The 26,296-nt window shown below is 37.7% G+C and overlaps 1 protein-coding gene across 1 annotated transcript in view; it reads left to right on the top strand.

Moving 5' to 3' along the window:
• Positions 1-16,919, top strand: part of LOC120523310 (matrix metalloproteinase-20-like) — a 32,843-nt gene extending 15,924 nt beyond the window's left edge. The window contains exons 7-10 of the mRNA XM_039744519.1: positions 2,264-2,397; positions 2,863-3,019; positions 9,330-9,433; positions 15,900-16,919. Of these exons, the coding sequence (XP_039600453.1) occupies positions 2,264-2,397; positions 2,863-3,019; positions 9,330-9,433; positions 15,900-16,000 (496 nt within the window). The 3' untranslated portion in view covers positions 16,001-16,919. The remainder of the gene's footprint in view (positions 1-2,263; positions 2,398-2,862; positions 3,020-9,329; positions 9,434-15,899) is intronic.
• The last annotated feature ends 9,377 nt before the right edge of the window (positions 16,920-26,296 follow it).

The following is a 26,296-nucleotide window of genomic DNA, read 5'->3' as shown; positions in this document are numbered from 1 at the left end:
TTCTCCATGGCTTCTGCAGACCCTTCAATGTCTGTCACATGTGCTCAGGGTGAACCTGCTCTCATCTGTGAAAACCACAGGGTGCCATTGGTGGACCTGACAATTCTGGTATTCTATGGTAAATGCCGATCGAGCTCCACTGCGCTGGGTTGTGAGCACAGGGCCCACTAGAGGACGTTGGGCCCTCAGACCACCCTCAAGAAGTCTGTTTCTGATTGTTTGGTCAGAGACATTCACACCAGTGGCCTGCTGGAGGTCATTTTGTAGAGCTCTGGAAATGCTCATCCTGTTTGTCCTTGTCCAAAGGAGCAGATACCAGTCCTGCTGATGGATTAAGGAGTAAGTAGTCACACTGACCATAGCAAAATGCAAAACTAGTGAAAAAAACAGTCAGAAAAGATGAGGAGGGAAAAATGTCAGTGGCCTCCACCTGTTAAACCATTCCTGTTTTGGGGGTCATCTCATTGTTGCCCCTCTAGTACATCTGTTGTTAATTTCATTAACAGCAAAGCAGCTGAAACTGATTAACAACCCCCTGTGCTACTTAACTGACCAGATTAATATCCCAGAAGTTTAATTGACTTGATGCTATACTGTACTCTGATTAAAAAGTGTTCCTTTATTTTTTGAGCAGTATATATTACTTTTATCTGTTTTATTTAACAGTCTTTGTATGTGAACAAATCCAGGGATGATCACTAAAGTGCAGGCTGCATCAAACTCAAAAAGAAAAATACAGTTTTCCTAGCTAAATGTCAGCAAAGGCAACTTTACTTTCAAAACAAGCCTACACAGCACTTCGGCCCAAGGCTTGCTTGACATCATAGCCTGCAATTACTCGTAATAAATATTTACGTGTTAAACTGCATTACCGAATTTATAATTGCATATTTAAGTCCCTGTAGTTTGCATTTTCTTTAATTTGGCCTCATCCTTTGAAATTCAGACTTTATTTTTAGGGGCACTGTACTAGAACGCAGAAAGAAACTATAATGAGATTATGCAAACATGAGCTGTAAGTGGGAATGATTTCTAGGATCAGAAATATTAAGAACAACTTGTGTGTACTGTATAATAATACTTTCAAATGTCTTTTGAAATTGTAAATGTTAAAAACCGCTTTTAATCTATGTACTTCATGTACATGTAAACATAACAATAAATGTACAGTAAACAATATCTTTCACAGTCATGTAAAATTAGACTATAATCTGCAAGGTAAATACAACATAAAACATGTTTTGGGATAAAATTAATATAATATCAAGTTGTCACTCATTTTGGTTGGTTGACCTCAAATGGAAAATTGAAGTGCATAAACTGAGATTTTCAATATATTTACAATTAATCCTAATAGATAGGAGATTGGTTCCAGAGTCCAAGCTGTGTGTCGAGGTGAGTCCAACTATATCTAGCCGGAACCTCTCGACCTCGCGCACTAGCTCACTACCTTCCCCTTCAGAGAGGTGACATTCCGCTAAACTGAGAACAACAGCTTTAATTGTAGAACTATACATCAAAGTAATAAATACGGTAACTTTGAGAGAGTGAAAAAGTCTAAAGTACCTGAAAGGTTCCTTGAAAAAACACTCGTACCTGGTTTGCTTTATCACACAATACGTGTTATTTAATATAACATAACATTCTCAAACCTACTTAATCCAGTTCAGGATGATGGGAAGCTGGAACCTATCCATGAAGCACTGGACAAAAGGCAGGAATCAGCTCTATATGGGGCAACAACCTATGGCTCACTCACTCACACAGCCATATGGGGCAATTTGGAACTTTTATGTAACCTAATGTCTTTTGTGACTTGGGACACAAATACTCACATTTCGCACACACATATACTCACACACACACACACACCCGGGTAGAATGTGCAACCTCCAACTGGGTGTGTGATACGAACTGTGAGGCAGCAGAGCTAACCACTGCTTCACTGTGCTCTCTAAGTATTAAGCAGTTCCTCAACAATTTAACTTGGTAGATTTTAGGGCATTGGGTTCAGGAGACAGGACTTGAATCCTGTTCTGTTCACTCTCTAGGTGGAATTTGTACATTCAGTTTTCCACCAACATTCCCAAGCTGTGGAGATTTACCCTGTGAGAGTGAGTGTGTGTGTGTTTGCATTACATGTACCCTGTGGTGAACTTATGTCCTGTCCTTGCATCCAATGCTGCTAGAATAAACTCCATCCTCAAAATTAAAATCAAATTAAGTGGATTTGAAAAAGAACAGATGGATTTTTTTTTTGTAGGTTCCTCTGGCGAAGACAGTCACAAATGAATAGTGCTGTCCCTGGCTACATCAGAAGTGCATTTCCTAATATTCTGACAAACATTGATGCAGCTTATGATATTCCAGAGAAAGGAACAGCATACTTTTTTAAAGGTATGGGTTAACATTGAGGAAGCAAATTTGTCTTTAGCTTCTAGAAAATAATGAATAACTGATGGGGCAATGAAATTTAAAGCATGTGCTTTTATTTCTTTCATTTTAAATTACATTATACTTCTCTAGCTGTGATTTAGAGTTACTAGCAGGATTTACTTTGTCTAATACATGTATATAAATATGGACCTTAGATCTATTGCATTTTGTTTCTATTGATACACTTACCAAATTTATCTAATCGAATGTACAAGTACACATGGGAGTTTGGCAATATGTTGCTTATACATAAGTATCTGTATTTTTAACCAGATCCCAGTGCTTCATAGGTTCTTCATGTATTTGCCTAGTTTATTAATTATGATGTGTGAACATTAATTAATTTCAAACCTTGAATGAATGAATATAAATGTTTTAAATTATCCCATATTGTACTGTTGCTTCTAAAATGTTTTACTATTTTAGGCAGATATTATTGGCCATCAAGAGGGCTTCAGCTCATGGGAAGCCCAAGATCCATCTCTGATTTTGGACTGCCCAGTTCTGTGTCTCAGGTTGATGCTGCAGTATATCTAAAGGACACTCGGCAGACTCTTTTCTTTGTAGGAAACCAGGTCTATAGGTAGGTGGAGTTAAAGCTATCAATGAAAATGAACAGTTACAAGTTCACCATGAAACAAACTAAAAAGTTTGTCAGAAAATGTGTAAATTCTATTTTCTACTGTCTTTGAATTAAGGATATATACAATCAGCGCTAAACTTCTGCCCATCTTTACTTTGATTGTACATGTCTGGAATGCACCAATGAGGTCCTGTGGTTTGGAGAAAGAACTACAGTGCGTGACCCCAGGGGCCAAATGCAGTGCAAAGCATAAGTATGAGATCAAGTGAGAACATGAGTTTAGGGAAAGGAAGATTCAGCCCTCCCCAAAAAATGATTAGTGTTTCATATCTCCCACTATGTTGTAAGCAGTAACTGGTTCTAACAAGTTTATCTATAGTTTAGTTTTAGTTTACATTATAATGGCAATATTAATAATCACATTACTACAAAATAATTTGAAAAGGAAACAAGCGTTTGAGATTAATAAAATCCATTGTCTTCCTGTTGACAGTAAATATAGACACTCTAGACAAAAGCCGTATGTCTTCAAATACTGTAGATCATAAAAACACCATAGATTTCGAGCATAGTAAGACTACAATACAAAGTAAAAACACATTACAATGAACATGTTGTATGACTGGTGACTACTTTATGTGGCCGGTATAATACGGGAATAAGGAAAACTAAGAATTAACACTTGAATAAATCCTTCTATATAAAAGCGGTCGGAATTGTCCTTCCCTCCCGTGAATGCTACGCAGGCGCGGAGTTTCACACACGCCCCGTCCATTTTGCAGTGCATGATGGGATTTCTAGTTTTGTTTTTCCAGGTAACAGATGATTTTCTACTCCAGACTGTGCGATATCTTCTTCTTCTTTCTTACTATATAAAAACGGTCGGGATTGTCCTTCCATCCCGTGAGTGGAAAGCGTAGCGGTATTCACTTATCACAGACTTACTACTTGCAGCTTGCAGTACGAAGCGACATGATGTGAGCAGAGTCCCATCGTTCCCTTGCTTTTGTGCGCGATGCGCTGGATAAATAGACAAAATGATGTCTCTGGAAATAATTAATGTTGATGGAGTACAATTGCCTCACCGCGTAGTAAATATCAGGGAGGTTCAAAAGGGCGACCTCAATATAGAAAAAAGTTTAAATTTCATCACAAAAATAACAGAAACTACGAGTATTAAAGTAATACAGCTCAAATGCAATATAACCAAATTAATGAGTTTGTATAAAATATAAAATTGATCTACATATTGAATTGCCTTAAGAAGTGGTCAACTTAAAAGTCGGTCGCCTTAAAAGGCGGGTCAGCCTAGTATTATATAATTTCTGGAAAAGAAAAAAACACCAAGAGTTTAAGATACTTACAATATCAAGAACTTCATAGTAAGTCTGCCACCTGACCACCTACTGCGTCCAACATTATACAAGCAATTGTCCCATATTGCAATGATGAGGTGTGAAGTGAAGCAGTACAATTGACTGCAGTGGCATTGCCTTTCCCATAATGCCATATTCCATTATTAGCTGGCTTTGCTGGGCTAAAAATTAAACCATCAACTAGAATCCTTACTATTATAATTGGGTCAATTTTTATATAAATACAGAGAGAGAAGGAGGATGCATCTGGAAAAGAAAAAAAAATATAAAGATTATTTCCACTGTGAAAAAATAGAAAAGGTGAGATAAGCAAATAAGTAATTGTGACAGATTGTCAGGGTCATTGTCTGGTCAGGACACCCTTTTGAGGAGAGCACTAGGGGAGAGGACATGTCAACAGTAGTACCTCCCCCGGGGGCACCAATAGGGGGCGCCTGGACATCTCCGGATCCTTGGCATGCAGCACTTCTGCCACACCCGGAAGTGCTGCTGGAAGTTGATCAGGGAACAACTGGAGCACTTCCGCATGCAGTATAAAAGAGGAGTAAAGGACGGAGCCTTGTTGGGGATTTTGGCACTGTTTGTGCTGTGCAGGAAAAAGAATAATAAACCTGTGTGTTCTTGGACTTGTGAGTCTGTCTGGGTCGGGCTGATTTTCCACACAGTAAACAACAACACTGCACACACAGTTCTAGCAGGCATACGTTTAGCCTCAGGTTGTTCATTATTCTGAGCTAAATTGTTTTATAGGGAACTAGAATATCAGGACTCTCAAGTGTATATAATGCTTATTTTTTCAGTCCTGAATGAATTGCTAACTAACAGTTAATGATAGATTTATTAATGCAAAAAATATGTGCATGCACACCCTGCAATGGTCTGGGGCCTCATGTATAGACGGTGTGTACGCAGAAAAATGTTACGTAAGAACGTTTCCACGTTCAAATCACGATGTATAAAACCTAAACTTGGTGTAAAGCCACGCAAATTTCCATGGTACCTCATACCCTGTCATATGCAAGTTCTCCGCTCGGTTTTGGAGACCTGCAGCACCCAGCGTCAAAGCAGTGCTACTGTTCCTGTGTGGTTACCCTTTCTTTTTCAGATCCACGTCCCTGATGTGGCTTTATAAATACACTGAAATTAACCGTACATTGTTTATTAGTTTAATGCATCTGATTGTAATTAACCAGTAACAATATACTGTAATGGTCCATGGAATGGTCAAACTATTCCAAATACCATAACTGCTTTAACATTGTTACTCTCACTGCACCTTCTTTTTCTTCTTTTAGTTGCTCCCATTAGGGGTTGCCACAGCAGATCATCTTTTTCCATATTGCTCTCACTGCACCACTCGGAGCAGCAGATCAGAAAGAGAATTAAAGGTATACAGCATCAAGCACACGCTGCCTCAGCCATGCTTCCTATTTGAACTGCTCTCATACGGCAAACACTTCAAAACCTTTCCTGTTCAGACCTCGCAGTTCAGAAAGAGTTTCATCCCAAGCGCTCTAAACGCACTCAATTAGTCCATCAACTGTTCCTTGTAAAACTGTTTGGACTTATGAGTACAATCACCTCACTGTAAACTTGCACTACGGTTATAATATTGCACAACCTGAGCCACTTTATAAAGCGCGTATTTACATATTTAATTTTTAAGATGAAATGCAGCAAAATAAGTTTATTATATTATACAGATAAAACTTTAACTTCATTAAAATAATCTATATTGTTAATAATTAAAGGACACGGTGTTGCTACGCTAGCAAGGATCTGGCGCTCTGCTCACGGATTGTTCCTGCACTGCACTGTATGCTTCACTGGGACTGGCATGAAGGATAGAATAATTAAACACATACTACAAAGATATTTCAATTTTCCTTAAAAGATTTGAAGAATTGCCGTTATAAGCTTACAGATGGATTAACGTCTATTACAGAGCTGATTGTGTGGAGATCGTTTACTTGGAGAAAGAAAAGGAAGGACAGGAATTGGAGGTTAGTTTGTTTGAAAGAGACAGTACTGCAGGGGCGGCCTTAGGCATGTGCAAACTGTGCACCTGCACAGGGCCGCCAAATCCCAGAGGCTGCCACGCCAATCTATATTGAATATAAAACAGAAAGAGAAAATAATGACAGGGGCCTCCGATTCTTTCTCTGCCAAGGGCTGCCACGAGCCTAGAGCCGCCCCTGAGTACTGCTGCAATAAATTATTTCATCGAAGGTCGCGCAAAATCACTGCGCCACCGTGTTCCCATGTTTAATAACGTGCTTTAACTCCTATCATCATGAAAATTATATCACATATACATCTCAGTATTTTAGTTTTTCAGAGAGCTGTAATATCACAATTGTAATGGATTCTGTGTCCTGTCAGAGGAAGAGAGTCAGTTTAAGAAGCACGTAGTGATTCACACACACAGAGCACACAGACGAACACATACACAACAAAGCATTTAACGTGCTACTTTAATTACGATTTGATTTGAGAAACTGGTTAATTAAACAATTTTAAGATGAAGTTTATGATGTTTTACTTTAATGACAAAATAAACTACATGATTAAAGTGGAAATTTTGAGATTGAAGTTGACATTTCGTGCTTTTTCCCCACTGTGTGCCTTTTTTTTCTCTGTACCCTAATAAGCTTTCATATGACACTCAGACAGTGGGTTACGACTCGCCTTTTCATGGCGACTTTGATATCTGACAACTTCTTTTTTATTTTGGGTACTGTGCGACTTTGTGAACTTAAGCTTTCGAGTTTCTCCGACACACTATGTCAGTCGATCAGCTTCCTTTTGTTGTTTATACCACTGTTTAAACCAACAAATAGTACGTTTTCCCTTGCTTTCACTTGGTATTCGCTGAAATTCTTCCATTTTCCCTCTTGCTTTTCCCATTGTCTTTTCACAGAACACTGAGCTTAAGGGCTATTTATATTGATTTGCATATTCAAAGAGACGTAATTCTGGGAGGAGTTGGGCTGGGACAGCAGGCGCGTGCACGAGCGTTAGTTTTCACACTGACCGGGATTTATGTAGTGGAAGAACGCGGAAGTGGGCGAACACACAGATTGATGCATCTGGATTTTTTTGTGCGTAAGCACATTTCGGCTTTTGTGCTTACGCCATGTTATAGTGTGAGTTCTACGCACGGCGTTATGCATGAGGCCCCTGGTCTCCATCTTCCCCGTAACTCTGCCCTGCAGAAGCAGGCTAGAGAAACAGATAAATTGATGGAAAAATAAAATTCAGGTTAGGAAAATGGATGGCTAGATGGAAAAATAAAATTATCTCACATATATTTATGTACTGTATTGGGTAGTTCCACATTAAGAGCAGTACCTGCTAAATGCCAGAGAATGCCAGGATAATTTTCACCTGTCAAAAAGCAATACCAATGGAAATCATGAAAAATACTTCCAAGGCAATAGATTTGATACTTGCAGTCATTAGTATTACATCTATGGGGAATATTAATAGTTTTTAATGTTTATGAAAGTCTTTCAGATTAGATGTTTTGCCCTGCTCACTTTTAAAATGGAATTAAGTTAAAAAGAACTGGATGTAGAAACTACTTATCATTAAAACCATGTTTGCATTCACCCTCATCAGCTCTCCTCCCCAGTAATCAACTGGAAAAATCTGCAGATGATGAAACAACTAAACACAAATGAAGAAAGCCACTCTGTGACAATTTAAAGAGATGGTTTAACCAGTCTCTTTCCAAGCCTTGGTGTCATCAGATCAGGCTTTTACTTTCTCAAAGGACATTGCCGTTATTGAGGTTCATCACACATTTAGATTAATGCTGTCAATGGTGATATATCTGAAGTTGTCTCCATATTATTAGACATCAAATCTTGGTTATTTTTGAGCTGTTTTGAGCTGCAAGTTCATGAAATTGAAATCAGCACCACCCTAGTTCAGACGGAATGGATCACTGTGAGATTTTTCATGGTGGCTGGAGTGACAATTCTGCCACCAACCCCTAGGTTTTTTCCTGCAGGTTGAAGGGCTTATTTGCTGGGCTGGATGGAGATTGACATAATACCCAGGAGTAAATGTCTGGTATTTACCTTCCAATTGCCAGTACAGATCCCTAGCCTCAGAGCCACCACTCCCTTGTGGTAGGGGAAACTGTTAAAATCCCCTGATCCAAGAACAAAACAAAAACAAAAACAGAAGAAAAGACACTTGAGTGATTGATGAAGCCCTGGTTGTACCATAATATTATCTGTTTATCTGTGTTCACTCCTCTGACATCAACTTCAATCAAGGTCTGAGTGAACATGGCAATAATGTTCAAAAAGCAGTCCTTTTTCTGCTTTAACCATCCATAATATACATTGAAACAAAAAGTGATGCCTTTCCAGAAGACCTCAATTAATGACATTCCATACAACACAACTGAAATGCTTACTTATTCTTTTTCTTATTTAGGATGTATGACTGCAGGTCACCCCGTCACAGAACAGACACATGGGAGCAGGGTTTACTTCCAACCTGTATCCCGGGCTGCGCCCCATCTCCCTACTCCATTTATGTGTAGTCTAGTATTTGTAATTTATCGGCGCAGTGGTAGTGCTGTATCTTTGCAGTGAGGAGACTGTGGCAGATTGTGGGTTTGCTTCCCGGTTCCTCCCTGTGTGGATAGCGCTTTGAATACTGAGAAAAGTGCTATATAAATGTAATGAATTATTATTATTTCAGCTCTATTTACTGGTTAACTGTAATTGGACCTGGCATACCAGTTCCTAATGCTACATGGAAAGTTCTCCTCCTCCATAAGGCAAATGGATGAATGAAGAAATCGTGGAAGAGTATAGCATTCATTCTAAATACCGTACTTTTACAAAATTCGATTTGACAGTTTTTGAATTTTTTTGAATACTTAAAAATATTGACAGCTAATTTTGTTTTTTCAGTTACAATGAGGTTAATGGTCGAATAGATGAGGGTTACCCTAAAAATATTGAAGAGGAATTCTCTGGACTTACTGGCAAAGTTGATGCAGCTGTTGAAGTAAATGGTGAGTGTGTTTTGGAAAGGTTTATTTTTTTTAAATCACAACTTTCATTTCAAAATATACACCTCAGAACAGGTATTAAAGGACAAAACACTGAAACACTAGAGAAAAAGCACACTTTTCACATCTTGAACTTTAAGACTGTCTTAGCTGAATGCATATGTACATGACTCTGTACAGGCAAGTTTCATATTATCATCATAATCAAAAAAAGACTCCCTGGTCCAGAAGTGAAACCAGAAAGACAGAATAGTTTGTGAGCTTTTAACTTTTCAGCTATTTTTGTCTCCAAGTAAATTAGCTTAAAGTTCTCAAAGGCTGGATGGCACTACTGCTTTGTAATGTGTAAGTAGTCAGATATTAAACCATTGTGGCAGTATCAACAGATGAATATAGTAGCGTCACTTACTGTTTAATCGAATAAACAGTGTGGGTATCCTACACACAATGTATATTTCTAATTATTTTTTAACTCGAAAAGTCTAATAAGTTTTCGGGTATGGTATATGAAAACATTTGTCCTTGTCTAAGACCTTTATCTGTTTTTTTACATCCAATGTCTGTTTCAATGTTTATACTTCAATATTACTATGTTGTTTTGCAGGTTAAAATCAGGCCTCACCTATATATATAAATAATGCAAAGCTAACGGACATTCATCAACAAAAACACTATTCCTCGTTCAGTTAAAAAGCTGAAATTTGGCTGAATGGTATATCTAAGGTGGTAGGCATCTGCTAAGAAAGAACATATCAATTTTTAAACGTAGCCCTGCCCCACAATACTAACACTAAACACCCCAAAATCTCAAAAATGTCCTAACATATTTAATTGAAATTTGTTTATAGAATAAAGAAAATTAACTGACAATTTTTTTTATTTGTTAATATTTATTATTATGCAAACTTACGTACTGTCAGTTGAGAGCATGCTTTATGTAAATGAAGAATGCAGCAGACATTACTGACAAGCCATGAAAAAAGCACCAATAAGCAATAGGGTGGACTGATAACTGAAGACAGGACAGTGCCCTGGACTGTAAAAAAGAGACATGATCATGTTGTAAAATGGAAAGAGAAAGTTTGGCAAAGCTCGAGGAAGATGTAAAGTTCAATGGTTAATAAGTGCTGTTTTTTGTGTACCAGCTCACCCTTAGTCGAGGCACAGAAAACCAAACCTCCTCCCACTTTCACTCTTTGAATGCAGTGCTTAAAACATTAGGGGCTTAAGGGAAGAACACCCCCACTCTTCAGTCATGGTGCAGCAAACGCCAAGGAAGAAACATCAACCTTAGATAGTGGCACTTGAATTTCTAATAAGGATACCATTTCAAGCACTACTACTAATAATAATTATATACAGTATAGTCTAATTTCACATTATTCCTGCTGATTACCCATTTCAGTTCAAAAGAATACACTTTAATGTAAAACTGTGTTTTGCAATGACCATCAACAAAAGTCAAACCACTAGGAAAAGCAAATTTGATGTAATGTGTGAGTGCTTTACTTATGGATAATTGTGTATAGTATGTTCAATCATAAGCAGCTCTTGTGACCTAATAACATTATTATATGACTGATGCCTTTTTCTGAGGTGACGTACAACATCTGAGATATAATTTGTTGTGTTTAATTTGTTTTTTTCAATTGGAGCACAGGTAGGTGAATTGACTTCTCATGGCCACAAAGGGTCAGAAGATCATTTGAACCTATAATGTCAGGGTTTGAAGACCAAAGCCTTGACCACTAAAACACACTGCCTGCCAATAACATTAACCCTTGATAGAAAAAGAAAAACACAACTGTTGTATACAGAAAAGTATTTAGTTAGTTACATAATAATAATAATAATAATAATAATTCATTGTAATTATATATCGCTCTTTCCCTAGTACTTCTGATGCACCCGATTAACTAACTACAACTAACAACAATTTATTTATATAGCACATTTAAAACAACACAGTAATGCTGCGGCCAAAGTGCTTTACAATAATAGAATAAAAGAAAAAAACAAATAAACAATAAAACATAAATAGTAATAAAATATATGAACATAAAATAAGATACATAATAAATAGAAATAGTGTTATATGATCACAAAGAGGAATCCATCAGTATTACTGAAGGTTACGGAAATGCAAGTGAGTAGAAATGAGTCTTTAATCTTGTTTTGAACAGTTCAGTTGTAGTCGACTCCTTTATGTGATGAGGTAAAGAGTTCCACAGTTGAGGGGCAGCAGCTGCAAACGCTCTGTCCCCCTTAGTTTTACACTTGGTACGAGGGACAACAAGAGACAACTGACCAGAAGATCTAAGCACTCTGGATGGCTGGTGTAAAACACATAATTCAGATAATTTGGCAGGAGCAACCCCATGTAAAGATTTAAAAACTAGCAGCAAGTTTTTAAAATCAATTCGAAAACTGACAGGCAGCCAGTGTAAAGAAGCTAAATTAAGAGAAACAGAGTCATACTTTCTTGCCCCAACCAGAAAGTGAGTGGCAGCATTTTGGACCAGCTGTAACCTGTGTATCAGAGATTTGTTAATCCCAGAATACAGCAAGTTGCAGTAATCGAGATAAGAAAAAATAAAAGCATGAGTAGCTTTCTCAAGATCTTTAGAAGATAAAAAAGGCTTGATCTTACCTAATAGACGAAGTTGGAAAAAGCAACTCTTGACTACAGAATTTACTTGTTTCTCAAAAGAGAGGTTACTATCAAAGGTAACACCAAGATTGCGGACTTGAGGTTTGGAAAAGACAGAGAAAGAGCTGAGAAGTTCAAGACCAATTTGGGCTTTAGCTGATGGTCCCACTATAAGCACCTCCGTTTTATTTTGATTCAGATCAAGAAAATTATTAGCCATCCAGGATCTTAGTTCAGACAGACAGTTCTGGAGTTGATTTGTTGCAGACGGGAATATAAACCTGAGTATCATCAGCATAGCAGTGAAAAGAAATGTTAAATTTCCTAAAAATCGCTCCAATAGGGTGAAGGTATATAGAGAATAAGATAGGACCCAAAATGGATCCCTGAGGAACACCATATTTAAGAGGAGCAGTAGATGAAAAAGAGGAATTTAAAGTCACTGAAAAGTGTCTACCAGTTAAATATCACCTGAACCAGTTAAGAGCAGTCCCTTTAAGCCCAACATGATGTTAGAGCCGCATCAGCAATATTTCATGGTCAATGGTGTCAAAGGCAGCTGACAAGTCAAGGAGGACAAGGACTGCAGCACCACCTGAGTCAGTAATAAGAGAGATGTCGATGAACACTTTCAGGAGTGCCGTTTCAACACCATGATAACACCTAAAACCAGATTGGTAGATCTCAAATAAATTATTGGAGTAAAGGTGATTGATCAATTGATTATAAATAAATTTTTCTAGAATTTTAGCCAGAAATGGCAGTTGGGAAATTGGATGAAAGTTGGTTAAAACTCCAGGATCTAATCCTGCCTTTTTTAGATGGGGACAGACTGCAGCATGTTTAAAAAATGAGGGCACAACCCCCAAACTAATAGAATCATTTATAATGGTTAGTAAGGATGGGCCCAAAACATCAAAGGCTTCCACTCAGAGACGTGGTGGTACAATATCGAGGGCTGGAAGCTGGTTTAAGGGTGTCAATAGTTCTTTTTAGCATTGAAAGTGAGACTTGATCAAAGGAATCTAGAACAATGTCATGATTAACAGTAGGAAGTTCATAACCAGTTTGAACAATGCCACGGCGGATAGTATCAATTTTGCTGACAAAGAATGATAGAAACTGCTCACATGAATGAACAGTGCTATTTAATCCCATCACAGAATGAGGATGAATGGCCGCATTAATCAAATTAAATAAAACCCTAGGATTGTTCGAATGACAGGATACTAAATAGGCAAAGAAGTCATGTTTCGATTTCTTAACTTCAGCCTGGAAATTGAAAAGAGAAGTCCTGAAAATCTGTTTAGAGACAGTCAGTCCATCTTTTTTTCAACGCCGTTCAGCAGTTCGACAGGCGCAGCGCAGTGATCGTGTATTTTCATTTAGCCAGGGAGCCAGTCTTACCTTATTACTGCGTATCTTGGGCAGAGCAATTGCGTCTAAAACCGTTTTACAGGAGGAATTAAATTTTACGACAGAAACATCAATATTATTATTTTGGTCATGCATATAAAGACTAGAGAAAATGGTTTTAAAATCAGATATAATGGAAGAAAGCGCGAGCAGCGTAGTGGACAGCTATTAGTCGGGACATCAACAGTAATATGCAGATCCATCATTACATTAAAGAGATCAGTGAAAGAAACATCATATAAATCAATACTATTCACTGAAATATCACGAGTAAGAACGAGATCAAGGGTGTGACCGAGAGAATGAGTTGGCGTATTAATATGCTGTATAAAATCAAATGAGTCCAATAGTGATAAAAAGTCATTGACCAAAGGTTTCGATTGATAACAAACGTGAATGTTGAAATCACAGACAATAAATACTTTGTCATGGGAGAGGGTGATATCAGCCAGGAGATCAGAGAATTCAGAAATGAAAGTATCATTAATTACAGGAGGTCTATAAACCACTGCAAACAACAAAGAAGGGGAGCTGCACACTTTAAAAAGTTCAAAGCTGCTAAACGGAACCCTTGTAAGGCTCCGACACAAGAACATACTTTTAAAAACAGTGGCAATGCCCCCCCACCCACGCCCCCTTTCCCACGACGAGTCAAACAAGGAGAGTTTAAAAATTAATAACCTGATGGAACCAAGTCAGTAACACATGAAAAGTCTCCATTTAAAATCCAAGTCTCAGTGATGAAGAAGAAATCCAGATTATCTGATATAATAAAGTCTTGCAGAATAAAAGTTTTATTAGACACTGATCTCACGTTCAGGAGAGCAGCCTTGATAGAAGTAGAAGAGCTTGTTGCTGGATGAGCACGGGTGAGTGTGCGAAGACTAGCTGCGTTTAATGCCCGATTGCACACCGAGGAAAAATGATGCTGTCTTGAAATGGAGAAATTAAATCCGATGTCCAGCACCCATGAATCAGTGATGGATTCCTGAGCAGGAGAAGATGGGTCATAGACAACTCGCAGGCATCAGGAAACAAAGTTCTGGGACTTGAGTTGGCGTTGTTTAACAGCAATTCCGGCTCTTTTCCCATGATGGCGGCGGGTGCGTTTGCGTCTCCGAGGGGTATTCAACTCACAGTTGAACACCGGCATCCAGCTAAAGAAGTCAGGAGATGAATAAAACAAAGGTGGAGGTTCACAAAAAATCCAATTAGGAGATGAAAATTGAGAAGAAAGTAGGCCAGAAAATATGTTTAGTAGGACAGTGATCGTTGGGATAAACTAAAACATAAAAACAGAGTTAAAACATAGACTAGGGAGACGAACAGACGGCCAGCCACACCAGTTGCCGCCATCTTAACGCCTGTCTATAATTGACACCTATTGCATTATGGAATCTCCCAGGCAAAAGTGGGTAACACAGCCAGTTATTTCATATAGTGTCTGATCTTAACTGGGATGCCAACTAAAGGTCTTCAGTGCCCGTGGGTTTTCATTCCACTATCTTCATTAGTTACTATCAGGGGCAGATCTACTATGAAAGTAATGAAGTTTAAGCTTTAGGTCCCCTAATCCCAGAGGGGTCCAGAAGAAACTCTAATTTTCAATCCCCCATAATTTGAAAACTATAAGGCATGAGAAATTTGTATTCGCATCAGTGACTTTGACATGTCAGATAATCCAGTATAGCAATTGTAATCAAAATCTAAGATGTAGTGGTTACATTTTTAAAAATAATTGTGGTTATTTGTTGTGGAACAACCCCATTGAAGACGATAACAGTGGTTACACAGACCTCACTCCTGAGTACAAGGGGGCCCCCATAAATGCAAAGCTTCAATGCCCCAAAATTGTAGGCCCTCCACTGGTAACCACTAATATTACTAATATATTTTAAAAATAGTTAATTGGCTTGCTTTTTGACATTCAAGGTCTTTCATTTTTTCTTTTCCCATAACTTGCTGCCAAACAATAATCATATACCGTATACACTTGCGTATAAGTCGGGTGTTGAAACCCAAAAAATTATAATCATAAAATCAGCAGCTTGTTGATGCTCTCTGAAATGATCAGTAAGCCGCCTCCCTGTTTTACCTACACAGAGTTTATATGTTTAAAAAAACATTTTCAATTCACAGCGACATCAATTACAAATACTTTTTTAATAAATACTTTTATTGCTTACTCAATTAAGAATTTAATCTGCAACTCTGGCAAATAAGTTCTTAACTTTACTGCTACACTTTTGAGATGTACATGCAAATGTAGCATTTGTCAAACATTTTTAGGTTTATGCATTTCATTAATTAGGCCTTTTAATGACATAGACTATTTTTCTTTCCTCTTGCTGTAGTTTATTTATATAATGGAAAAAAGTACTGAATTTCTTTTTTTTTTTTCAGGATCTGTTTATTTGTTCTCTGGACCAAACGCATACAAGTATGACGGCGAACGTGAAGATGTTGTCCGTGTTGTGAAAGCCAATTCCTGGCTCGGATGTTAATGTACAGTAGCATTTCACAGAAGTACAATTTATGAGCATTTAATGGGACATTTTAAATGCACTATTCCATATAAAATGAGAAAACAACAGCACTAAGTACTGTACTAGATTCTTTAACTTTGTGCAATATTTCCTCTCACTTGTGTCCGATAAATCTCTTAGCCTGTGACTGAGCTTAGAGAGTGAAGAACACTATAATTTATTTTTATGTACAAAAACAATACCACCATGTTTCTTCATCATATTATCTATTTTTTTGTATGTGTGGAATAAATGGGAAATTTTAAAAACAGTCTAAAAAGCGGTCAGTTCAGAAAGTATGTACTTTGTCTTTTCTCGAATATTGCATTGAATGTGTTTCTTGGTAATACTTAATATGACAAATTCCATTACTTTCATCTTTCATACTTTCATCACAATTCAGAGACTCACTACTGAATATTGCTCTTTACAGTAGAAGTAACTTAAAAGCATGGTTAGGAATGTCTGCATTGATTTTTTGATATACAATTGTAGCATGATCAGTTCAACCCTGAATGTTACTGTTTGATTAAGAACAAAATAAGTGACATAGATATTAACATATGAACATATGAAGGTACACATGCAAAAAAGTGTGTCTCTGCATGTATGTAGATGTTTCTCTAGGTTTAAAATATGCTAGGCTCTACTGTGTAGGGTAGTTTTAATAAAGAAGTGGACAGCAGTGGGAATATACCTTATATTTATATGAGATCTAAGTTCAGACAGGCGCACTAATACTTAAAAACACACTTAATAGAGTCGTCATTTTTAAAAGGCATGCCAATGAAAATATCACAGATTAGTCATCAAAGTCTTTACAAACTGTTTAATACTTTTTTCCTACTTTACCGACTAAACTTTTACAAGCAATGCTCTGGGAGAACATATTACATTTTTTTCTCCAGTTTACATTTCTTATCAGTTGTTTTAATTACAACTAGCTGAAATACCCAGCTTTGCCTGGGAGGAAAATAAAGTTTTTTTTAATTGTTTGAGAAAAACATAATTAAAAAAACACAACTTTAAAAATAAAAATAAATTAACAAACAATAAACCTGGGTTCACTTTCCGGGTCCTCCCTGCGTGGAGTTTGCATGTTCTCACCGTGTCTGCGTGGGTTTTCTGCAGTGGGCTGGTGCCCTGCCTGGGGTTTGTTTCCTGCCTTGTACCCTGTGTTGGCTGGGATTAGCTCCCTAGTGACCCTGTAGTTAGGATATAGTAGGTTGGATAATGGATGGATAGATAAAGACTCACTAATGTGCTTGCCTTGCGGTGTTGTATGTATGTTATCATCCAGTTGACGCTCGGAACTGGCCAACTGTATTTAATTTGAAAAGCAACAGGGTCGCGGTGGTGCTCAAACATAAAGAATGTCCAGTTGGCCCTCGTGTTTTTTTTAATTGTTTGAGAAAAGCATCATTAAAAAAAACACAACGTTAAAAATAAAAATAAATTAAGAAACAAAGACTCACTAATGTCCTTGTCATGCGTTCTTGTATGTATGTTATCATCTAGTTGATGCTCGGAACCAGCCAACTCTATTTAATTTGAAACGCAACAGGGGCGCGATGCTGCTCAAACATAAAGAATGCTGGCAGTCACCTGGTATTTACTAACTATGTAAGCCCGTGTTGTTAAAAGTACAGGATCCTAGGAAGTATTTAAATCATCAGAACTACTCTGGGCATCTCTGTGCTAGAAGGATTCATGTTGCCAAAGTGCTTGCATTGTTTGTGCATTAGCAGCTAAGCTACTGTCTTTCTTAGGAGATTTAATTTTGCCGGTGTACTGGCCTTGCTTGCGTATCCTCGGAGCTGGAGCCCTCACCCCGACTCTACGTCTCACTTCTGGGCCGGACAGACACACACACTTCCACGTGTAGAACTCTATTTAATTTCAAAAGCAACAGGGGCGCCATGGCGCTCAAACATAAAGAATGCTGGCAGTCACCTGGTATATACTAACTATGTAAGCCCGTGCTGTTAAAAGTACAGGATCCTAGAAAGTATTTAAATCATCAGAACTACTCTGGGCATCTCTGTGCTAGAAGGATTCATGTTGCCGAAGTGCTTACATCGTTTGTGCATTACCAGCTAAGCAACTGTCTTTCTAAGGAGGTTTCCTTTTGCCGGTGTACTGGCCTCGCTTGCGTATCCTCGGAGCTGGAGCCCTCACCCCGACTCTACGTCTCACTTCTGGGCCGGGCAGACACACACTCTTCACACGTAGAACTCTATTTAATTTCAAAAGCAACACTGGTGCCATGGTGCTCAAACATAAAGAATGCTGGCAGTCACCTGCAGTTCGCCCTCTGATGGTCGATCCAAGTGTCAACTGGATGATAATATGCATACAAGACCACAAGATCACCCCCCACTCTACCCAGAAGTGGGTGGGTTACGGCTGATTTCACCCTACAGTATTTTTAGTCGACCAATGAGGAACATGTGCACCAAGTTTCATGAAAATTGCTCCAGCCGTTCACACGTGATGCTGGAACATACATACACACATTGACTTTTATATATATAGGTAGATGACAAGCACTGTTACCTCACAGAGTTTAGACTGTGGGTTATTTCCCAGAAGGAAGACTAGCAAATTGTTTGTTCTCCCAGGAGATTTCCTGCACTCCAAGCGCTAGTTTTGGCAATTAAGAGACAGAATTTTAAATTCACACTTAAATGTCATTTTCTAAAATATGTATTTTTTCCTGTCTTTGTCTGCTTGAGTACATTATTTCTCCTTATTTTATATATACTGTATGTCTTTTGGTTTACCTTCCTACTTTCTGTACATAATCCATTTCAGAATCACAAGGGTATCTGGGGACAAAAGTGACAACATCAAATGCAAGGCAATGCATACACTCAGGGACAGTCACACTGAATCAAATAGCGGGGAACATCAACGGGACAGGTCTTTGGGCAGCAGAACGAAACTGGCTTCTCTAAAATAAACCAAAGTGATCAACTGCATTATATCCCCAACCCAAATTCCAGAAAGAGGCAGTGTCATCTGCAGCGCTACCACCCTTCAAAATATTTATTTTTGTACTGGAGCTCAAATTTGGACATATTAAATTATTTCCCGCCTGATATTTGCTGCAAAATGAGGGGACAAAGTGTCTGCAATAATATATGTAATGTTACATAAAGGAAGAGGATTTTTTTTTTATTATTATTGTTATTACTAGAAATATAGTGTATGCCTGCAGCATTAATGAAATGGCTGGCACTGCACTTTTTATATACCTTTATAATCTTGAAAATGTTAGCAAGATGTAATTTGCATTTCTTTATTATCTACAGTATATTTTATGCTTATAATTAATGATTAATTAAAAATACAAGGCTGTTCTCACGTTTAATCCCTATTAAAACACAACAGAATTCCTTGATGTCATTATCAATTTGATTTCACATCTCTATATCTTTATCTTTTTTTTTTTTTTAGTTATAGCTATCTACGCAGTATATAGATGCACAGGCATTAGTAGCGGTACTGCAGTTAAGCAAATAGTGCATCTGATACATACTCATAAATACAACGGTTCTTTAATGGATTTTTTTGTTCTTTACAGGGTTGTGTGCTTCCTTGTTGAACCATTACTTAACAAAGCAGCATTTCTTTCTGGGAAAGGTTCTTTGCATATGAAGTAGATCCTTTCTGCTTTGAAAAACTTTCTAAAATGTCGAAATAAAACCCTGAAATCTGTATATACAGTATGTATGGTAGGCTACCTAGCAGGACACTAATAGACTAAGAAAACCTGGACTTAGCCTGGGGTATTGTATGTAAAATCATGACCCACTGGTATTTCACTAATCTGTTACCATCTATTCCTGGTTATTTACTGTACATATCTAAATAAATCAACATTCTTTCTGGAACCTTCATGTGGATGGGTCTTTTGGGAACCAAAAATGGTTCCCCTATGGCATCACTCTGAAGAACTACTCTGACACCTTTATTTTTAAAAGTCTACTTGTCATTTTTGAGAGGCCATCCACTGGGCATGCCAGTTAAATCATCAAGTAACAAAATGTCTCATACTTAATGAGCCACGATTGCAAGATCATGTTACATTACTCCCAAATGAGGTACTTTGTAAACCCTGATTGTGATTATTTAGCTGTCGACAACCTACTATGTACCATTTTGCTTAACATGGTAGAGTTTTTTTGTTTGCTTTAGTTGCTCTCTCTAGCATATCCAGAGTTGTACTACTGCATGACCTGTCTGCAGACAGCATGTAAAACATATCATATTCAGAACAACTTCTATTTTGCAAATAATGAAGTGATTTGTACACCCTGCTTTGCGCAAAATCTTTTCTGTTTCTTTTTCGAAAGAAAACCACAAAGGTTGTTTAATCACTTTCAAATTTTGATTGACATGATAAAAGGGACACTGATGAACATCTGACACATTTGTGCAGTTTTTATTTTTAGATACAAAGCGCTTTGACAAATTATTAGGAATTCATTAGAGCCTTATTTGTGTTCTTTTGGAATCATTTTGAATGCAAGATTAATTGGTATTTTTGTATAGCAGCTTTCACGGACATGGCCATTTTGTGTGTCACACACAGCAGCATGTGCCCGAAATGTGAAATAAAAAGGGAAGAAAACAAAACAAACGATTGAATTATTTAAAAAAATATTCTTCTAAGATTTGGAAATGGCTTCTGATTTTGAATTAATGTTTTCATTTTGGTATCTTGGAAAATCATTTCTGGTGCAACATCTACTCTATTGTCTCATTTCACCCTCAAAATGTAGTTGGTATCTCTGTCACTTTTATTCCCCCAAAATAAGATCACAATATAAAACTGGAAACACTGGCTAATGGTAAGGTGGCACGTGATATCAAGGGAGCCAAGCTATATAAGATAGCAAAGTTAAGAAAATGTTCAAAATCGGTTTAAAATAAAGAGAAAACTATGTAGATAGAATCAAATGTTTTAGTAGACATATTGTTCATAATGTTGTTTAGGACTATAAGTTCAGCTTTTTCCCAGTGCACTTTGGTTATTTATCTTAATTAATCTGTCTTTGTGTTCCAACCTCTGCTTTGTCCGACAATATTTCTGAAATACCCTTAAAAAGACTTCATGGACCTGACACATACACATGTTTCAACTTTATTTTTATGTTGAAAAGTGAATGGCAAATAAATAACACACAAAGAACACAGGAATTATGTTGCAATATGAAGTTAACGGTCACATATTTGAATCTCAATTACTAACAGTTGTGGGATGTCCAATAGATATGTTGTGACATTCTCAACTAGTGCAGTTCACGACAAACATTTGTCATGAACATCAGGCATATTGTTTTTCCTTAGAGTGCTGTACACTTGTTGACTCACAGAATTTAGCAGTTGTATGTCAAAAAGTGATGGACTTTAACCATCTTTTGTGAAAGCTATGGTTTCCAGGAGGGATTTTTCTATTGCATCTCAATTTGCATTAGTAGTATAGGAGCGTCACTATTATACATCATCAGATTTTGACAGGTGTATGTCCCGCCCCCTTGGCATTTCCGGTACCCACCTGCTGCCACCTGTTTAATGGGGCATTTCCCCCCGCGGTCTGATCTCTGCCTGTTGTCGGGTGCGCTGTTTAACCGGCATCGGACCTTTTGTCAGTCGTGCGCAAGGAAAAATGGTCGGCCGATCTTAGCCTTGATGCTAAAACTGGGGCTGATCATCTTTGTGATCCGAGACGGGCCTTTGGGAGCCTGTAAGGTGTCATAAAAGGTAAGTCATCAATGGGGCGGAGCAGACATCCTGCTCCTATCTGCTTGCAGCGCTCGGGGGTGTGTACAGAGAGTACAGAGAGCGTGATTGACAGACCCCGGCGAGAGGATGTACAAGAAAACTTTAGAGAGAATCTATGACACACCCAAGGAACCTGGCAGTACAGCCCAAAACACCCCTTGAGCATCCCGTTACCTCGCCCACCTTGTAAAACCATGCCCTTTATAAAGCAAGGCATATTTCAGATACCAAAAGTGTTTAAAACAATAACTTTCAGAGTGGATGTACAAGGAAAGGTTTAAGAGAGAATCTAGGACACATCCAGGGAAAAAACCTGGCAGTGCGTCCCAAACACACCCATGGGTATAGCGTTACTTTGCCCACCATGTAAAAAACCATGCCCTTTATAAAGCAAGGCATATGGTAGATGCCCAAGTGTTTAAAACAATAACTTTCAGAGTCGATGTACAAGGAAAAAGGTTTTAGAGAGAGTCTATGACACACCCAAGGAACCTGGCAGTACAGCCCAAAACACCTCTTGAGCATCCCGTTACCTTGCCCACCTTGTAAAACCATGCCCTTTATAAAGCAAGGCATATTTCAGATACCAAAAGTGATTTAAAACAACAAGTTTTATTCAATGATTCAAAAAAAGATGCCAAAGTGTCTTAAAAACAACAAATTTTATTGAAGCAAAATTCCAAACATAGCAAAATAAGATCTGGTCTTCACTTTGAGTTACAAATTGTTTGCTATACATTAAAATTGTTTAAACTATGACTAAAAGCAGGAGAAACAGCCGTAAAATAATCACACAAGCTTAATTGTATAAAGATTTGCAATTCACTTGAAAAGAAAAAAACACAAGAAAATGTATACATATAGGTACGCAAATGAAAATTCAAAACCTGGTCCAACAGTGAGTCGGTAATACACCTAAAATAAAAATGTTTAAGCCAGCAAATATACTTTATATATTTATATTTCACTAAATTATGCAAACCTATTTTCTGTTTGGAACAGAGCCGACCACATAAAGCTGGTCTTCACAGGCTGAATCAGTTTTGCATATCCATCAATGGGTCTCTCTCCTGCTCAAATTCAGCTATAACATCATCCACATCAATCTTGATAGCTTTACGAAAACAAGGGAGATTGTACATTTTAACAAAGCACGCACACAGGACACAAATCTATCTCTTCTAGCCCTTTTGAGCATAAATAAGCTATGTCTATATGCAATAATTGGTTATATTACAAAATGTGTCCATCTGGTATGCATTTTTTCTCTTGACATTCCATACATTTTTCCACTAAATGTTCAACAGAGCTAAACACATAAGCCCAAATGACTGAGCGACCAATATGGTCATAATGAATCTTTATTAGATATAATAAAAGGAGAAAACCTTCTATAGGTTGCATTACGTGTCACGCTGGGCAGGGACCTGGTTTTCCTTGTTCTAGCTGCCGAGTCTTGGTTCCTCTGACAACAGAAACAAAACACAAACAGTTAGCCGACAGAAAATATAACTCAAACAGATCTTGTTTAGCATGGATAATGCAATTTGCTTAGGTTTCTGTAAATTAATGTTGGTTTTAAAAAATAACAGTAATGGTGATTAGAGACAAGTTCAAAAGCTGCTGTCCGAATCTTGGACTTTGTTGCATGGTCTTTGTATAAGCCGAAAGTGTTTACTTCAGCAACAAACTGCTTCAGACAGTTTAGTATGAATTTTACTCGGTTTCACAATTCTTAAGCCACACAAGGCTTTAACCAAATAAAACACCGTGTGTATTAATCTTTAAATACTGATCTGTCGACAGATGCTGGAAACACAAGGGTGTATTTCCTCAGGATCACATTCTAGTAAAAGACAAGTGTGCCCATCCTGAGATTCGAAACCCAAACGGCATGCTAAACAAGACCCCGTTAATACATCTTACACAGGTGCAGACCACGTAAGCTACAACAGACTTTACATAATGCTTCATTAAAATCAATCCGGCTCTGTGACTGCGATGGCTGACAAGTGTTTGAGAAAATACACAGGTCTTGAGACTTCCGCCTTGAAGTTGAACAATCTTTCACACTGTGCTTAAATACGTCACTGGCCATCGTCACTCTAGGGGGGAAAAAGAAAAGAAATGTCAAGCAAAAAAACGTGTTGGAATGGATGAGTGAACAATACACTTACAGTATGCACAAACAAGCACAGCTGAGGTTCAAGAGAAACAGAACAATTGTTTCAATGATCAATTACCAGTAGCAAGTAGATTTAGCAGAGATGTCTTATTACTCAAAATTCAATGATGGATATAAAATTTATCCTCACTTGTATCAATGTGCTCTCAAAATATGCTTGGGCTGTGTAAATAAAAGGCCAAGACAGTTTCTCTGGGTTTTAGTTTGATCTTTAGACAGAGTCGAGTTCCTAAAAAGCTACATACAGGCCAAGGCAAAAAAATTTATAACACATTGGTACAAAAACTTCTAAGACAGAACAATATTGTACATTTGTACATTTGTCACGAACAGCGATGTAAAGGCCAGCATAGTAAAACGGTTCAAAAGCACCTTAAAATCCAAAATGTGGAAATATTTTACATATGCCAATACTTTTCGGTATATAGATGTCCCGTCAGACGTTCTGCAGAGTTATAACCACAGTTTACACACCACGATTAAAACAAGACCTGTAGATGTGACTCCTGAAAATGCCCCGAGTGTTTGGAAAACAATCTATGGTAGGGCCGGGCAAAGAAAATCTACTCCGTGCACTTTGAAAATAGGTGATCATGTCCGAGTTTCAAAATTAAAAAGTGTATTCGAAAAGGCTATGAGCAGTGGTTTATAGATGAGATATTTATTATCGTTGACTCTTTTAAAATGAATCAAACCTGTCTATAAACTAAGGTTACCCAGGTGATGAAATTAAAGAGAGATTTTATGCAGAAGAGTTACAAAAATAAAGCCCGATGCTAACCAGGTGTATACCGCATCCAGAAAATTCTAACCACTCACGGGCAGGCGTGGTAGAAACAAGCATGTGTTGGCAAAATGGCTTGGTTGGGACAAGAAATTTAACAGTTGGGTCAAGACTTCAGAAGTGAAAGACAAGGAGTTGAGAAACCAAGAAAAAATGTCTAAAGTCAGAAGTGCATTTTATATAACACTGCTGAGTAATTCATCGGCCAGAACTTTTCCCAACACAACAGCATCATTAACCATTCAGGTAGCCAAGACAATAAAACAGCCCAGAGACTGGAAAGTGGCACTGGTGGAACTGACTTACCCACAAATGTTCAATTCCATCACCCAGGAAGCACCATTTACACTAATGAATGAGGAAACAAGAGAGTATGAAGTGACAGACCCAGAGACAGGATGTACCAGAAGGTTTCAGAGAGAGAATCTATTACACACCCAAGGAAACTGGCAGTGCAGCCCAAACACACCATGGGCATCCCATTACCTCAGCCACCTTCCAAACCATACCCTTTATAAAGCAAATCATAAAGTAAACACCAAGGTGTCTTAAAAACAATAACTTTATTGTATATTTCAAGGACACACACAGTTTGCATCCTTTACCTCATGATCTAACCCAACCCATCTGTTATAACAGGATACATAAAGGGAGAGAAAAAAGGATATCAAAGTATCTTAAAACAACAAGTTTATTGAAGCAAAATTCCAAACATAGCAATTAACACGTAGTCTTTGCTTTCAGAGTTACACACTGTGTATAAATGTTTATGTTGGTGTAATGCACTCCTAGACAATAATGTTTTGTACTGTATGTTGCAAACTTCATTGAAAAGATTCCTTGAGCATTCTGTTCATAAATTTGTCAAAAGAGACTTTGGGTAAATTACAGTATGAAACTGCTTAGGAAAATTATACAAACAAGCTTGTGTGAATGAGATCAGTAACCCATTTGAAAAGAAACAAAAACACAATTGTATACAAGTATGAGAACACAATCTAATTGCAAACCAGGTCCAAACCTATCAGTGAACCAATAATACCCCTAAATAAAAGTGTTTAATTCAGCACATGTTTAATATATTTGTATTTCACCAAATTATGCAAGCCTATTTTCTCTGTTTGGAACAGAGCCGACCACTAAAAGATGGTCCTCACAGGCTGAATCAGTTGTGCATAAGCATCAACGGGTATCTCTCCTGCTCAAACACCGACAGAACATCATCCTGCACCTTTCTCTTGACAGATTTAAGAAAACAGGGGAGATTACACATTTTTAGCATAGCACAGACACAGGACACAAGTCTAGCCTTTCTACCCCTTTGGAGCATAAATAAGCTAGGTCTATAAGCCCAAGAACGTTTTTAGACAGGCATAGATCCAAATTACCTGTTTAGATTTCTCTGGTTCATGTTCTACCGACTGGTTATCTTCTATAATGATGACACCGGTCTCTGCTTTAGCGGTATGTTTTGTTGTTGCAGAATCCATGTTTTGCTTCTTTCTAGTAAAAGAAA

The sequence above is a fragment of the Polypterus senegalus genome, chromosome 2, assembly GCF_016835505.1.
Source record: "Polypterus senegalus isolate Bchr_013 chromosome 2, ASM1683550v1, whole genome shotgun sequence".
In the NCBI taxonomy this organism is placed as follows: Eukaryota; Metazoa; Chordata; class Cladistia; order Polypteriformes; family Polypteridae; genus Polypterus; species Polypterus senegalus.
This window is presented reverse-complemented; position numbering and strand designations above follow the sequence as displayed.